This window comes from Wyeomyia smithii, chromosome 2 (genome assembly GCF_029784165.1).
Source record: "Wyeomyia smithii strain HCP4-BCI-WySm-NY-G18 chromosome 2, ASM2978416v1, whole genome shotgun sequence".
In the NCBI taxonomy this organism is placed as follows: domain Eukaryota; kingdom Metazoa; phylum Arthropoda; class Insecta; order Diptera; family Culicidae; genus Wyeomyia; species Wyeomyia smithii.
Window position 1 is genome coordinate 13,659,981 of NC_073695.1, and position 17,904 is coordinate 13,677,884.

The 17,904-nt window shown below is 39.7% G+C and overlaps 1 protein-coding gene across 13 annotated transcripts in view; it reads left to right on the forward strand.

Annotated features, from left to right (window-relative positions):
- LOC129725712 (trifunctional nucleotide phosphoesterase protein YfkN) overlaps nt 1–17,904 on the forward strand; it is an 82,957-nt gene that overhangs the window by 51,788 nt on the left and 13,265 nt on the right. For 6 of the 13 annotated variants that reach the window (XM_055681809.1, XM_055681814.1, XM_055681808.1 and 3 more), the window contains 3 exons: nt 10,698–10,911; nt 11,644–11,962; nt 12,028–12,114. In XM_055681809.1, coding sequence (XP_055537784.1) covers nt 10,783–10,911; nt 11,644–11,962; nt 12,028–12,114 — 535 coding nt within the window. In that variant the 5' untranslated portion in view covers nt 10,698–10,782. Of the gene's footprint in view, nt 1–9,079; nt 9,808–10,697; nt 10,912–11,643; nt 11,963–12,027; nt 12,115–17,904 lie in introns of those variants that run through there. The other 7 variants (XM_055681816.1, XM_055681815.1, XM_055681819.1 and 4 more) reach the window with 3 other exon arrangements.

The following is a 17,904-nucleotide window of genomic DNA, read 5'->3' on the forward strand; positions in this document are numbered from 1 at the left end:
AGTCAATTCGATGTGTCGCATAGTATTCTATTATTGCATAGCAATTCACTTATGTTATTCAACATAAGCATCATAAACGTGCACCTCGGAAGTACCAAAGACGACAAGGATAAATTTTACGCGAAGTTGGAGCGTGAGTACAACCACTGCCCAAAACATGACATCAAGATCGTCATCGGGGATTTCAACGCTCAGGTTGGCCAGGAGGAGGAATACAAACCGGTGATTGGAAGGTTCAGCGCGCACCAGCGGACCAACGAGATGGGCCTAAGACTCATCGACTTTGCCGCCTCCAAGAACATGGCCGTGCGTAGTACCTGCTTCCAGCACAACCTTCTACACAAGTACACCTGGAGGTCACCAAATCAGACGGAAACACAAATCGACCATGTTCTGATTGATTGTCGGCACTTCTCAGACATCATCGACGTCAGATCCTATAGGAGCGCTAACGTTGACTCGGACCACTACCTGGTGATGGTTGAGATGCGCCCAAAACTCTCCGCTGTTAATAACATTCGGTACCGACGCCTGCTCCGGTTAGATCTCGCGCGACTGAAGCAACCTAACGTCGCCGAAAACTACGCTCATGCGCTCGAAGCTGCGCTGCCGGAAGAGGACCAGCTGGAGGAAGGTCCTCTCGAGGACTGTTGGAACACAATTGAAACAGCCATCAACAGCGTAGCGGAGAACGTCACCAAGCATGTGGAACGAACCCAACGGAAGGAGTGGTTCGACGACGAATGTGGAAAGACACCGACAGAAGAAGATGCAGCGAACCCAAATTTTCCGGGAGAAGAAGCGCCGCCTGGAGGAGGAAGAGTTCTGCAGAGCTGGAACAACTGCATCAGTCTCAGGAAACGCGAAAGTTCTACCAGAAGCTCCACGCATCCCGCAGAGGCTTTGTGCCGTGACCCGAAATGTGCCGGCATAAAGGTGGTAGTATTCTGACGGACGATCGTGAGGTGACCGAAAGGTGGAAGCAGGACTTCGACGAACACCTGAATGGCGCCCAGACAGGAGACCATCGCGGCGAAGAAAGCGATCCCGCCGGTGCAACAAATGTAGAAGACGTGCCAGCCTCAACGATAGGCGAAGTTAAGGATGCCATCAATAAGCTGAAAAACAATAAATCGGCTGGGAAGGATGACCCCGGAGCGGAGCTTTAAGATGGGCCCGGAGAAGCTGGCCACCTGTTTGCACTGGCAGATGGCAAGAATTTGGGATACAGAACAGCTACCGGAGGAGTGGAAGGATGGGGTTATCTGCCTTATCTATAAAAAAGGCGACAAATTGGACTGTGGGAACTGTCGTGCGATCACCGTCCTGAATGCCGCCTACAAAGTGCTTTCCCAAATCATTTTCCGCTGCCTCTCACCCCTAGCCAACAGATTTGTGGAAAGTTATCAGGCCGGCTTTGTGGAAGGACGGTCTACAACGGACCAAATCTTTACCATAAGGCAGACCCTCCAGAAATGCCGTAAATACAGAACCCCCACGCACCACCTATTCATCGATTTTAAAGCCGCGTATGACACTATCGACCGAAAAGAGCTACGGAAGGTCATGGACGAAAATGGCTTTCCGGGGAAGCTGATTAGACTAATAAAAGCTACGGCGGATGGGACGCAGTGCTGTGTGCAGATTTCGGGTGGATTTTCGGGTCCATTTGAATCCCTCAGGGGGCTTCGACAGGGTGATGGTCTCTCCTGCCTGTTATTCAACATTGCGCTACAGGGTGTAATGAATCGAGCGGACGTCAACACGCGGGGTACGATTTTCAACAAATCCAGTCAATTCGTTTGCTTTGCTGATGATATGGACATTGTCGGCAGAACAACTGCGGCGGTGGAAGAACAGTACACCAGACCTTAACGGAGAGCAGCGAGGGTTGGGTTGCAGATAAATACGTCTAAAACGAAGTATATGCTAGCCGGCGGAACCGAAGCCGATCGACAACGCCTAGGCAGTAGCATTACGATCGACGGCGATGAGTTCGAGGTAGGCGATGAGTTTGTCTATCTTGGTTCACTGGTTACTGACGACAATGATACCAGCCGAGAGATCTGGAGGCGTATTATCAACGGAAGCCGTGCCTACTATGGGCTCCACAAGCAATTGCGGCCGAACAGACTGAGCCCCCATACGAAGTGTAACCTGTACAAAACGCTCATAAGACCGGTTGTTCTCTACGGGCATAAAACGTAGACAATGCTCGAGGAGGACCCGCGAGCGCTCGGAGTTTTCGAACTACGAGTACTAAGGACGATCTTTGGTGGCGTGCAGGAGAACGGAATATGGAGGCGAAGAATGAACCATAAGCTCGCGCAACTCTACGGTGAAATCAGTGTTTAGAAGGTGGCTAAAGCTGGACGGATACGCTGGGCAGGGCATGTTGCAAGAATTCCGAACAACTACCCTGCGAAGATGGTGTTTGCCTCGAATCCGGTAAGAAGACGACGACCAGGGGCGCAGCGGGCAAGATGGGTAGACCAGGTGAAGCTAGATCTGGCAGAGAGTACACGGTGTCGCAGGGATTGGAGAGCGGCAGCTTATAACCGAGTGAATTAGAGAATCTTTGTAAATTAGGCCATGTCATTATGACGGAGTGCCAAATAAATAATAAACCTCTTGTTCAAGGAGATCGAGAGTGAAAAACATGCTGACTCGATCTATGTACGTCGACTTTCCCAAAGCATTTGATGTTATACCACACGTTAATGCCATTGAAAAATTATAGCACATGAGATTTTCAAAACACATCACCGGTTGGTTACAGTCATATCTAACCAAACACAAAGCATCGGCTAGTGTCAATCCGGTTTGTTTCAGAAAATTTTTCATCAAATCTGGTGAAGCGTTTTAGGCCCGTTCATTTTCGTTTTGTTTGTGAATGATGTTTAAACACGACTAAATTCCGCAAATCAATTGTTTGCCGATGATCTTCAATTCTACTGTGTTGTCTGCCACCCAGGACTGTCTTGCTCTTCATAGCAATATCGACGAGATTTTGTCGTAGTGCAGAGTGAATGGAATGAAAATAAATGTAACAAAATGCAGAGTAATTTCATTAAACCGCCGACAGAACGTTATTTACCATCCATATTGCATCGGTGATAACGCGTTTGAACGTGTCGATGCTATTCGGTATTTAGGAGTAACTGTCGACTCTACACTGATGTTCAACGAGCATATTTCAGTCACAGTAGCAAAGGCGTTCGCGATGGTTTTATGTGTTTTTTTTTTGGTTTTATTCGAAGACTAACACTTTTGTTCACAGATGTTATACACACTTCACAATAAAAACATTATCCTGCTTCTTAGTTCGTAGCATCCTTGATGATTACGCAGTTTCCATCTAGGCACCGTGAGAGCTAGTGCATATTGTTAAACTAGAGCGGATACAGAGATTATTTATTCGGTATGACCTACGACATCTACCATCGAATGACCCCGTGAACCTGCCTGACTACACTTCACGTTGCATAGTATACAGTGTTGATTCTTACGTTTTTCTCGATAAACACCAGTTGTGTAAGCTCTCCACGACTGGATACGGCCCCAAACTATTGCCCACGTGGCACGCTGGAACCACGGGATGTTTATGTGGCACGGGTGGATGCTGTCCATTATCGGCGCCCAAATTCGGTCATTTTGGATGTTGTGCGGCTGTTTTAAGACAAAGAGTTTCTCATTAGATGACCACGATGATGACGGCGTGGGTAGTCTCGATCGACACCTATAAGGCAGTAGCAGACTTATAGTTCGAGCGGCTCGTTTTTCGACAAACCCGCCACCACCTTGATGGCTGCAGGCCTTTTCGTCGAACGCAGCCGCCCGGATCTTGCACGGTCCTTGGTCGAACTTGTCTCTCGGCACCGAAGGATGGTGGTATAGATGTAATTCTGCTTCACCCGGGTCGCCCGGTCGCCGGGTCGCTCACCTCTCGTAAACAACGCCACAGTGCATTGAGCCATAGACAAAAATCATTTTTCTTTCATTATGTTTGGATGCACTAAGTACTCATACTTGATGATGAAAAAGGTTTTGGGTTGAAAACAAGTATTGGTATGCTTGAGAAAGCATCAAAAATACTATCACACGCATAACAATAACAGATGTCAGCGTCCGAGGCAGACAATAAATTCACGTTTCGTGTTGATTTTACAAATAATAAATAATCAAATAAAATAAAATGGAAAATTACAATCAAGATTAGTGCAACATATTCTATTTATAGAGAGGTTCAGTTTCGATTGCGTCTATATGAGTCATCGATGTGACGAGTTGATAAAGGTATTGATCATTAAAAAAAACCTCAAGTTTGATCATCGCTCAAAAAAAGTTCTATTGAGTTCTCTTCTAAACAAGTTTGTATAAAGTGGCCTCTACAAAATATACAGGAACTAGCTGCAACTTTTTGTAACACTGTGAGATTTTTGATTATTTGTAGGACATCGCTGAGGCTAGAAACCCAGCAGATTTTTGAAATATGTTTCAATATGTGATCTTGTCTGCCAGAAGATACATCCACAGACTAACAGACATAACACTTGGAACAAACTCACATAAAAACCATCGTTCTAATGATATTTATACTTTTTAAGAATGACACTAGCACCATCTGGTGCGGTCTTCGCGCTACACAAAAGCACTTTTTTTCCATGTATTGTTTTAATAACCGTGTACCTGCGCGACCGCTTGAACCGCTTATTCAAATGCCTACGCTCCGCGCAAAAATGTCTTTCCACCCTAGATGCGAGTGAAAAACCGCCTGGAGGCTGAATTAATTACCGGCGTAAAATCGTCGTCATTTTTGCTGATTGCGAATGCCTTCACATACTTTCCAATGTCTTCACTTTCACCAAGATGTCTTCACAGCTGGTTAAATGTCGTTATATTGAAGACATGTTTTCTTATCTGGCATCAATGATTCTCAGGTCGTAAACAAATGTGCAAAAGTGGTGTTCCTTTTGAACTTGCAAAACGCGAAAAAGTTGATGAAGATAGAGTACTTAGGATATCGAGTACGAGTTACAAATGATTTGAGAATTATCACGGTCTGCTACTGATAAAGCTGTGTGTGTTAATGTGAAAATATATCAAGGATATTAATTAACATGTTTGTATCTTCGGCAAGAAAAAAACCAGTGAATAAAATATAGTGGAATTTATTTTGAGCCTTTTTTTTGTTTTTATTACATGTTGCATTAAATCAAGTTGGAAGATTCATTCGCCGTGCTTTTCCATTTCGTTTGCGTTTAGAAGCAGTTTTAAGTTTCAGTTTGTATTTGAGATCTCGTAAAATACACTGTATCAACGTGTTGAATATCTTGTCAATCTTATCAATAAGGGTCTCAAAACACTGACGGAAAGCAAACGTATCGAAAGAATCGTATTTCAAATATTCTTTTAGACGAGTTCTAACGTTTCGTCTATTCTGATATAAGAAATGAGAAAATTTTTGCTTGAAAGCAGATAGAGCCATCAATCCAATTTCAAAAAGTGCGTTATTGGGAAACACAGAGGCATTTTTCAATTTGCAAAACACGAAGTTTTGATTATTCATGTTATCCACAGCTCTCGCCTGGGATTTTAGTTTTTCGCGACATTTTCCATGTTTGAGTTTGATTGTAGCTGCTCCAATGACATAACAGAGGCCATTCAGATCGCGTGTAGTGTACACTCCTGCACTAACATTTTTCAATTCTACGAATTTATAAGAAAAAGTTGATTGGTAATCGCCAAATACTGCATACTCTTCAACATCTAAGTCGTTGTCGTCAAGTAACGGTACCGCATCACATTTCACAGTTAGTGCCAAGGGCTAATTTTTCGCTAGTAGATAACGCTGCATGTCTGAGTGCCGACGCAAAATGATATGCATTTGGTGAGTCATTTCGCCCACATCGCCGACGAATTTCTGAAAAAAGATTTTCTAAGCAGTCCTGGCACTGGAAATTTGTACATAAATGGGTGCATCCGAACTCAATTTTTAATTTTTCAAATAACCATGAAAGTCCACTGATATTGCTAATTAATCCATTCACATAATTTGGTCTTCTTTGTATAGCTGTCAGTTTTTTTGCTTCATTGCGAGCCTGGGAAGATAAAATGAGATTAAAATATTTTTAAATTTAAGCACTTACCTTTCTGACATTGAAACATAAGTTTATAGTAAAATACATTGTCTTCAAACTTTTTTTAGCTGTAGTTAGAAAATCCCAGTGGCAGGAGTTCTCTTCTAGCGCTTCACGATGGGGCTATAAGGATAGCAAAATTATTATTTATTTGTTAAAAGCAAAAAAAAATTATCTATTTTTGAGCTGTTTGCGTGAGCTTTGGCATTGAACACGTCGAAAAGTTTATCGTGAAATTCAGCATACTGTGCAGTTTTCAGGGCAGACTTCGGCAGATCATGATATTCCATGTAAAACTGTATACCTTTAGAGACCGAATTACTCAGAGTGCGTGTTGCTTGTGCTACGTTCATGGCCGTAAATGGAGCATTTTTAATGCACTTCTCTGAGAGTTTCGGAACAAGTCTTGGCGTAGCATCACGGTCTAAATTGTAAAGTTTCACAATATCATCGAATGTACAAATTTGCCTTTCGAACACTACGTTATGCTTCATCAACATTGATTTGGCGCTCTTAATCAAATGGGGTGTATCGTACATAATAATGAGTTCGTTACCATCCAGGTTAACTACAGGGTTAGAGCGAGTTGCTCCTGTTTCTTTGAACATCTTGACATTTGTAGTACATTGATCCATTGTCAAAACTAACGGATACAAACCACGAAATCTTAATTCGCGAATAGTGTGCGTGATTAGTTTTTGCTGATGTTCACTGCCTAGAGTATGATGAGCAAGAAAATATCCTATCGCCTGAAATTGAAAGATAAATTGATGTATGAAAATTGGTCGCTATATTAAAAAACATTACACCTGCTTGAACCGATTAATTTTTTTGCCATTTGTTGTCGATGCTTCGTAGTTACCAGTTTTCAATGTGTTAATTCCAGCTATCATTATCACTATTGCTTCCGTTGCCAAAACCATAGGACAATTTTTCTCGATTTTTCTGTTTTTGCCGTCACTCGGAAATCCGAAAAACGTATCAGACTTAGCGTTATACATTAGCTCAGGCTCAATAGACATTCCATCGATAAATATAGTCACAGCCTTTTCTTTTTTGGAAAACTTTTTTGCTTTAATTGCCAATCGGTTTGAAATTCCTTTGCTAAGACCCGGCTTTAACAGAACATCTGAGTTCCATCTTCCAATACTCATCTTGGTGGGCAAGCATAACGCATTCGACCGATGCATATAACGGAATGCAGATGGTCCAGCCAAATATGCCCCTAATGCAAACTTTCTATATACCTTATTATAACGACGAGCTTGTGGTTTTTTAGTTGCATTTATCACGCTATTATATAGCAAAGGATTTTGTTTTATTTTTTCTCCGAGTTGTTCATTTCGCTATTTCAATTCCTTTAGTCGACGGAGCTCATGATTCAAAATAGCTATTTTCGATGTTTTAAGTTTTAACGATTTCATCCTCCAATTGCTCTTTCGTTTCGAATGTTGCAAAGAATTTTTAACACTACGCAGTTCTTCTCGAAGCTTGGTGTTACGCTGAAGTTGTCCATGATACATTGCTTTGTAATTTATTTTCAAATCTGTTTCCAGATCGTTGTTGTTCTTGTCAACGCGCTCTAGTGTATTTTCGAGATTCCAGTTATTTAGACTGTCTGCAGTCTCACTGTAGTGGAACCTGAAAATAACAAATAGTTTGTTAATATTTATGCACCGATATTTACCAGCATTACCACGTCGAGTCATATTAAGTATCATTCTCCGCTTGCTCTATCTCAAGCTTAATGGTTCGGTATGTGGGAAAAGGTACGTCAAAGTTTTCTTCCTTAATTTTGCAATAATGAAAGTCAAGTGTCTCTGCATGCAGATTATCTGAGCGGCACTCTTCATCAATCAGCCGGTTGTTATACGCTTCTTCTAGATCTGACACAGATATGCAAGATCACTCTCCACTTTCCTTCAACAACGGTGTCCTGTCCAATTCTACCAGTCCAGAAAACTTCATTCCTTCGTTATCTAATATATTGTCTAACGCTTCCAGCCTCATCCAATTGTAATTAGATTCAGTCGATCGAGATGGAATTGCAGTGTCCCTCAGTCTAAAATTCAACTATTATTAACTGTTTTTACACGATCTTAATTTACTTACTTTTTCTTTAGAAGAGAAGTATTTCGGTAACATGCTGGAGTAAAGTGATCCGAACAAACTTTCAACTTTTTGATAGATTCTACTCCTCCACTTGCGAACCTCTCGGTTAATTGTTTCGAGTTACAAAGCTGTACCCATACAGCACTCCTGCATTGTTGATATTTTATTTCTTTTGATTAACTTATTGATAATAATATATTATAATACCTTTCTTTATCATGAGGAAAACCGTGATAAACTTTGTTCCGTTGTAATGAATCGTTGTTTTTACAGCAATAGTATTCACATTTTCTACCCATGATGGACTTCCTTTTGGTGTTATTTGTTTACATATAAACACTCGGGAGAAATTCGCGGCAAATTTATCACGAATTTCTTTATTCTTGGATCCCACTTAGTTTTAACCTAGATCCAGCCTATCTGCTATCAAAACCTTTCTTTTTTTGTTTGGTTTTGACCCATTATTGACCGGGTAGCACCTTCAAAGTGCACTGTAAATTTTGTCTGTTTCAGCACACCAACACATACGCTTAGTTCGTAAAAAATTATCTGGCATCTCTTTCTTACTTGTATCGTAAATCGCAATATCGTTTTGTTCCTAGTTAGGTTGGCACGCTTCCAGTGGAATATAGAAAATCTTTACCTAAAAACTGCACACCAGCGCCCCGAGCGGCATCTTCGCGTGGCGGTTCTTACTCGACTTGAGATTCAAATTGACCGTTTTTGTTGGCGATGGAGCGAGGCTCCAGTGTTACGTCTGTTAGTCTGTGATACATCTGTTAATGTACATGTTTTGTTCTGGTAGTTAAATAAACAAATATAACAAAAAATGTCTTCAAAAAATTTCTTTTTTATTTTCATTATAATTGCATTCAAGTTACTTTAGCAATTCTGTAACAGTGAACAACATACACAAATCGCAGTTTCCATTGCTATAAATATTTTTAACACAAAAGAAACAGTTTCTGATGTGGACTGATGAGGGCTTAAGGAGTTGGCGTTTGGGACACTTTTGCGATTCAGTAAACCTTATAAGACTTTTTTGCAATTAGAGGCTGTAAAGGTACTGAACAGTTTTCCCTATCACATCAACGTTACACGACAAACATATTATGTGATATCTCTGTACTCCCTCATCGTGAGCGGTAAGCAAACAACCAATGGCAACAAATCGACCCCGTGTGCGTCGGTTAGCCTATATTAGTCCAAAGCTGACACCATTAAAAACACATAATGCATATGGTGCGCACCTACACTGCGATGAAAAGTTGTATTCGAACTTATTGAACACCCTGTATACATTTTAGCCATCTATATGTCGATTCCTTAAACCTATGCTCATGCGCCATATTTTCTTTGACTCGGTTCCCAAAACCGTTTTCCGGTACGCGGCACAAATGAAAAAATAAAATGCTAATGGAAAAATATTTTTTTTTATAACCGGACAAATCTTGAAATCGTCAGCAGTTCCATTCTCACTTGGTTGACCACGATATTCTTAGTATGGCAACAACAAACACGGATAATACTGAGGTGAAGGAATTCTGAATCTTACGTGAGTAACCAGCTCTTTGCTCCACACGGTTTGCACCAATAATGATAAAAGTAACATTTCGCTGCGAACGTTGCTACTGCTCTGTTTTGTTTAAATAAATTTTATCAGTGAGATTCTGACCTTTTTAAATGTTATTATGTAATAACGGAAACTAGAAATCATCGATTTTTTTCGTCTATTTTATTAATATGCGTTAAGTGAGGCGAATGTATGAGAAATTCGATCCTAATACTTTTTATTTCTTTTCACTACTAACCAGTAACAATATTATCATTTCAAACAAATGTTTTACATTTAATCTGTCTAACTAAATATAAATAATTGAGATCTATTTCCAAGTTAAACAGTTACTATCGCTCGAAATCTGATTTCACAACCGTGACAGTTTAATTTTCGAAAGTACCCAAACATAGAAAACTATCATTATCATGATTTATCTGTGCTCGCGGAACGATGAATTATTTTGCGTTGCCAACGAAAATAAATTGGCTCCCCGAAAGGGGCAACCAAGAAGTTACAAGTATTAAATTGGAAATCCTTGAAAACTTTACCCCTCTCCTCTCGTATTTGTTTGCTTCAGCTAACAACACCGTACCCGTTTCTTATCTGCAAAGCAAACCTCCTCATTTGCGCTTGGTTGCGCTTATCGAAATCGCTTTCAGCTTTCTCTCGCTTCCCTCAAGTTTGATCGATGTGTACCGACATGCACGCTCTCGGTCTGCTTGTTAGGGTATATCCTTTAAGTTTCCGGCAAACGAGAAGAAAACCGCAAACCGACCAACGCCAGCTCATCTCCACCATCAGCAGAAAGCCAAATGACTCGTAAGCTCATAATCATTTTCTCATTACTTTCATTCTGCTTCGTCACCTGCATGTGTCACTACAAACAGCCCACGCTGCCAACGTGCAAAAAGGCTCCCCACTTGCCCCAACGCAACATCCCCAACGGCAGAAGAGAGCGGCGAGGAAGAGCACATGGCTGGCTTTGCGTCCCAAGCAGCGCTGCGCTCGAAATGGGGCGACCTGGTTGATAGTGGCTCCGCCAGCATCGAAACGTCGGAAGTATCCCAGGGATTGAAGAATGTCGTCGGCTGGCTCAAACAGGTGTTCAATTTGTTGTTACCAACTCCCCCACTCCACTCCCTTTTTTCTCCACTCAACAACGATCCAGCTGATCCTTTGTTTGACGTGTTGTAAGCAGTGTTTCACACGGTTGGTTTCGTTCTATGTTTTAGTATGTATTCTGTATACGTCTATGTACCTTCAGTGGGTTTTCAAGCACACTGACAACAAAAAAGAGTGATAAAATGGGTGTCTTTCACCCTATGTAAATCGTTTATATACCGGTGGGCAATGTTTTGCGTCTGTTTTATTTTGCGTGATTTCAGTTCTAGAGTTGTCTGCCACCTTGTTGATGTTCGAGCAGAAGTGGAAAGCAAATAATGATTTTACAAAAAATCCTTAGTTGTATGTAGATAATTCGGGTATGCTCCGTAGTAGTGTCTGTTTTATTATGTTACACTTCAACATTTTATTTGTCACCGACGGTGGAACAAGCTTTTGATGTTGTCACTCTTTCGTTTATATTTTGTTTGTCTTCTTCCCGGGTCAATATACCTTACTTGTCAGAACGTTGTTGACTATCAAACTTATGTAATTCGCACATCACCCCACAGTCCATGCCAACCAGCACATCTTATAGTTCAACAAGCATGTCCTTCGGCTAACCCTTGTGCCGTTATGTCCGTTTCTTCATGTAAACCCACAGCACACTCTAACAGAAAGGCGAGCAAGCTCTATATCGCAATAAATTATGCAATACCATTTGTCCTGCAGGCATCAGTGGAAGTACGGGAAGCCGGCAAGCGTGCCGTTACGCAGCTGCAGACAAGCACACCGAACCTACTGCACCTGACCCCGGGAACACTGATTAAGCAGGGTATATACGTAAATGAGCGAGACAGCATGACGAGTTCCACCGTACCGAACCACGACAAGCTTACCATCGTGCACTACAACGACGTGTATAATATTGATGCCACCTGTAAGCAGGAACCGATTGGTGGAGCCGCTCGGTTTTGTACAGCCGTGAAATCCTTCGCCCCCCTCAACCCGCTGGTGTTGTTCAGTGGAGACGCGTTCTCACCCAGTATGCGTAAGTTGATGTTCACTTGGCAAGCCAAATATGATTGATTGAACTTTAACATTTTCTCATTTTAGTTAGCACCTTCACGCGGGGAGAACAGATGGTGCCAGTACTGAACTCCGTCGGAACGCACTGCGCCGTCTTCGGAAATCATGACTTCGGTGAGTCGGTTGGCTATGTTTATACCCTGGTTCTGATTGTTTAATTTGACGGAGCTGTCGAGTTGAGTTTTCGTGTTACTTCGTATTGTCAATTCAGGCTTTAATGAAGCATAATGGAGAATAATGTTTAGATTATTGGGCTAATTTCGTGTTACCCAGGGTGATTTTGATTGAAAAAATTAAATAGTACTCAACGAAACCTTTTCGATATCAGTTTACAGCCATCAAAAATGAGAAAAACTAATTCTTACGTGTAAAATGCTTACGTTAATCAATGGAACAGGAAGCGGATTTTTCCTATTACCACATTATTTCTATTACGCTTTCTTCATACCCTTCATGAAACAATTTGTTTTCTTCTAATGTTCAACTTAACTTAACATAAATGCAAAAGATTATATCTCTGTGTCGCTTTTTTCACTTTGAAAAAAATATTATTGTGAATATTGGGTACTGAAATAATGCTTTGGATTAGATGCTTGTCTGGTAAGCATGGAGAAACACTCTGACGAACGGATGGTCATGAGTTTTTTTTTTTTTTTTTTTTTTTTTTTTTAAGGGGGGATTTGTTAGTAGCTTAAGTATTTATGATAAATATTAGTAAATAATGAGTATGTGTGTCCAATCACAAATGGTGACTTCTCAACACTGTTAGAAATTTGTAATTTTGATTGTTAGGATTTGTTTGCTTTCGCAATTAGGACTTATCATTCGTAGGGATTTAAACCAACTTGTCAGAAAACGGGAAGTAAACTTACAACTAACTTAATTGCTAACTTATTGGCTATAAAGAGAGCTTATCGTAGCAATTGAGGATTGCAACGATTTTTGTCGAAAATTGTTAATAATTTTATTTGACATAGCTTCTAATGGTTCAACACCAGTAAGTCTATGTGATTCGAGTGTACTAAACCAAGGAGGACGCTTCAAAATCATTTTCAGAATTTTATTCTGAATCCTTTGGAGCGTTTTCTTCCTTGTTGAACAGCAACTTGACCAGATCGGTACAGCATAAAGCATTGCTGGTCTAAAAATTTGTTTGTAAATCAAAAGTTTGTTCTTTAAACAAAGTTTAGAATTCCTGTTAATGAGAGGATATAAACATCTCGTATATTTGATGCACTTGGCTTGTATACTCTCAATGTGCTCTTTGAAAATAAGTTTTTTATCATAAATTAGTCCCAAGTACTTAACCTTGTCGGACCAACTTAAAATAACCCCATTCATCTTGACAACGTGATTATTGTTTGGCTTGAGGAAAGACGCCCTAGGCTTATGCGGAAAAATTATCATTTGAGTTTTAGAAGCATTGGGAGAGATTTTCCACTTTTGCAAGTAGGAAGAAAAAATATCTAAACTTTTCTGCAATCGACTGCATATGACACGAAGGCTTTTTCCTTTTGCGGAAATGCTTGTGTCATCGCAGAACAATGACTTTGTGCATCCTGGAGGCAAATCAGGAAGATCTGAAGTGAATATGTTGTACAGGACTGGACCCAAGACTGAACCTTGAGGCACACCTGCTCTGACAGGAAATCTATCAGATTTTGAATTCTGATAGACAACCTGCAGAGTTCGATCAGTAAGATAATTTTTTAAAATTTTGATTAGGAAAATTGGAAAATTAAAAGTTTGCAATTTCGCAATCAAACCTTTATGCCAAACACTGTCGAATGCTTTTTCTATGTCTAAAAGAGCAGCTCCAGTGGAATAACCTTCAGATTTGTTAGCTCGTATCATATTAGTAACTCTGAGCAATTGATGAGTTGTGGAATGCCCATGGCGAAATCCAAACTGTTCATTTGCAAAAATTGAATTTTCGTTGATGTGTGACATCATTCTGTTAAGAATAATTCTCTCAAACAGCTTACTTATTGAAGAAAGCAAACTGATTGGTCGATAACTTGAAACTTCAGCTGGGTTCTTATCCGGTTTTAAAATGGGAGTAATTTTTGCATTTTTCCATAATTTGGGAAAATATGCAATTTTGAAGCAGCAATTGAAAATTTTCACTAAAAATTCCATTGTGCTCTCAGGGAGATGTTTGATTAGTATATTAAAGATTCCATCGTCACCAGGTGCTTTCATATTTTTGAAATTTTTAATAATTGATTTAATCTCATTCAAGTTAGTTTCAATTATTTCTGCAGGTAAAAAATTCTGGGAAGAAATTAAATCAAATTGACGTGTGACTTCATTTTCAAAATTCAAATTTGAGTTATGAACACTCTCAAACTGCTGAGCAAGTCTTTGAGCCTTTTGTTCATTGGATACAAGAAAACGTTCACCATCTTTTAAAACTGGAATAGGCTTTGAAGGTTTCTTAAGAATCTTCGACAGCTTCCAAAATGGTTTTGAATATGGATATGGTGTGATCAAATCACTACATACATGACTTTGATCTGTTAGCACCAAATCAATTGTTGAAGGGTTTCTTACAGAAGAAAAGCATGTAGGACTATTCGGAGACAAAATAGAATAGTATCCTGAAGAACAATCATTAAATAAAATTTTGCCATTGGAATTACTTTGAGAATTACTCCATGAACGATGTTTAGCGTTAAAATCGCCGATTATGAAAAATTTCGAACGATTTCTGGTGAGTTTTTGTAAATCATCTTTAAAATAATTTTTGAGCTCGCGTGTGCATTGAAATGGTAAATATGCTGCGGCAATAAATAAAATCCCAAGTTCAGTTTGAACTTCAATTCCCAAAGTTTCAATAACTTTCGTCTCAAGATGGGGAAGAGCACGATGTTTGATTCGGCGATGAATAACAATTGCAACTCCACCGCCGGAACCCTGAATCCTATCATATCTATGAACCACGTAATTGGGATCATATTTTAATTTTATGTTAGGTTTCAAAAATGTTTCAGTAATAATTGCAATATGCACATTATTTACTGTTAAAAAATTAAAAAGCTCATTCTCATTGGCCTTCAATGAGCGAGCATTCCAATTTAATATTTTAATTGTTTTATTTAAAATCATTGCTAAATTTTAAATTAGAAACAATTTTAATAGTAAAATTTGTGCCTATTTGAATGGCTTCAAACATTGATTTTGCCTGCAACATGGCGTTCATAAGATCGAACATTGCCTGTTGCAAAAAAGAAAGTTCACCTGTCGTAATAGGCCCCAGGCAGTTGACATTAGAAAAAATATTTTCGGCAGCAATATTAGCTGGAGTAATAGGTGTACAATTATTTTCTAGCGTGTTTTGCTTACCCATATTAACGGTCATTTTCGAACTACCAACACTAGGCGGTATAATGTTCGAACTACCTGTTACCTGTGCATATGTTAAACGGGCATGCAAAGGAGTAGGTAAACTATGCGTCACTGGTACGCTTGGAGAATTTTGTTTTGAAGTTGATTTTAATTGAGAAATTGAATTTTGTTTACCTTGCCTTGCCTTAACAATTGCTAAACGGACTGGGCATTGATAAAAATTTGACATATGGTTGCCGTTACAATTCGCACAGCGAAAATTTTTACTCTCTTTCACAGGACATGTGTCCTTTTTGTGAGAAGAGTCTCCACAATTAAGACATTTTTGGTCCATGTTACAGAATTTGGAACCATGGCCATAACGTTGTCAAGTACGGCATTGGGTGATATGCTTTTCACCTCCGCCATACTTCCTATAAATTTCCCACTTTACACGCACATTATACAAAGCATGTGCTTTTTCAAAAAATTTTAAGTTGTTAACCTCATTGCGGTTAAAATGAATTAAATAATTAACAAGGGAAATTCTAGTTCTCTGACTGTTTTCGCCTCGTGATTTTTGTTTCATTAGAATTACTTGGGTAGGGGCTATGCCAAGTAATTCTGTTAAAGTAAGTTTGATCTCATCAACGGTTTGATCGTTGGTGAGACCTTTCAAGACAACCTTGAACGGCTTGGCGTTCTTGGTGTCATATGTAAAAAATGTGTACATCTTGTCAGTTAAATACTGAACAAGACGATCACGACCCTTTACTGAGTCGGCTAATAAGCGGCATTCACCTCTACGGCCAATTTGATAGGTAACTTTAACGTCAGAAACAAACGTTGAAAGTTCCTTTTTGAATATATTAAATTCAGAAGAAATAGTTACCACAATAGGTGGAACTTTCTCCTTTTTTAAAGATTTTATATTTTGTATAGTTTCATTATTAATAACTTCCATTTCACCAGCTTCTTGCTCAGGCAAAATATCAAAAGGATTGTCACTACAGACACTCGAAGTGTCAGAAAGAGATGCCTCTCTTTTCCTCCCCGCAGCGATGCGAGGTTTCTTTTTCCGTCCAGCCATTTCAGGTGATACGAAAAAAGTTAAAACAAATGTTAAATTCAAAAGTAGGTAGTCTTGAGAAAGACTGATGGGAAATAACTTTCAGGTAATCTTTAAAAGACACACTGACAAAACACAAACTTTGAAGCTATAGGCAGTCAAAGACCAGTCCAAAAGCAACCGGAAAAACGTCTGATCTGTAGGACAGTTCAAGACGCACTGGATGGTCATGAGTTCAAATCCTAGTAGAACTAGACCGTTAGTTGTCAGAGGGACCTTTACCGCATATGACCGGACTGATTACTGTTCGAGTAACTATCATTTAAAGCTAATAGGAAAGCTTCTGTTGCACAGAGAGTGAAAGTACCTACTCACTTCTAGAATTTCGGGAAATAAGGGCTAGTTCTTCGAACAAAGTTCCATAGAAGCGCATTGAGACAATGCCTCCAATCATGACAGTGACTATTCAACCACATAGTATTTGTCTAAAAAAGAAAAGTGCCAAAGCAAAAAAGGACACAATACAATGTCCCCAACAATGAAAAAAATGCATAGGTTTATTCTCAGACTACCCCGCCCGCTCCCCACTCTTTGACTTTTACATCGCAGTAAATATTCTATACATATAAAAATGGAGTTCTGTCGGTCTGTCTGTCTGATCCATATAGGCTTAGCAATGACTGAACCGATCAGCATGAACATTTGTATGTAGGGGTTTTTGAAATCGGGGAAGATTCTTATGATAGTTTGAGACTCTATCCTTCTCTGGAAGGGAGAGCTTTTGCAAAACTCGAGAACTAATCAAGAAAATGGAACCAAATTCGGCATATGGATGTTTTAAGAAGCTAGAATGTTTCTTTTGAAGTATGACATCCCTCGCTGATCTAAAAAGAAAGGCTCTCATACAAACGAAACACAAATATGTGTAGAACTAGAGAATTAATCAATCAAATGTAACCAAATTTGGCGTGCGGTAGTTAACGGGAGCAACAAATATTTTTGCGGTAGATCTCTAGAAGGGAGGGATCCCTCACAAATGAAACACAAATTTCTGCATAACACGAGGACTCAAGCAAATGTAACCAAATTTAGCACGTTGAGGTTTTTGGAAGCAGAAAATATTTCTATGGAGGCTTGATTGATACCAGTCCCTTCTCTGGAAGAGAGAGTTTCTATACATATAAAACACAAATTTTTGCATAACTTGAGAAATAATCAAGCAAATGAAACCAAATTTGACATGCATTTGACATGGTTTCTGGGGCAAACGTTGTTTTTTTTTGTGGGTCGACACTCCACTTTTCTCTGCAAGGGAGAGTTCCATACAAAAGAAACACAAATTTCTTCATAAACTAAGAACTGATCGAGCAAATGGAACCCAAATTGGTAAGTGAGAACTTCAGAGTACACGAATCGTTTCTATGATGGTTTCACACCCCTTCCGATTTAGGAGGGGCAGGTGGTCCCACACAAATGAAATACATATTTTTTTTTCGGAAAACAACCAG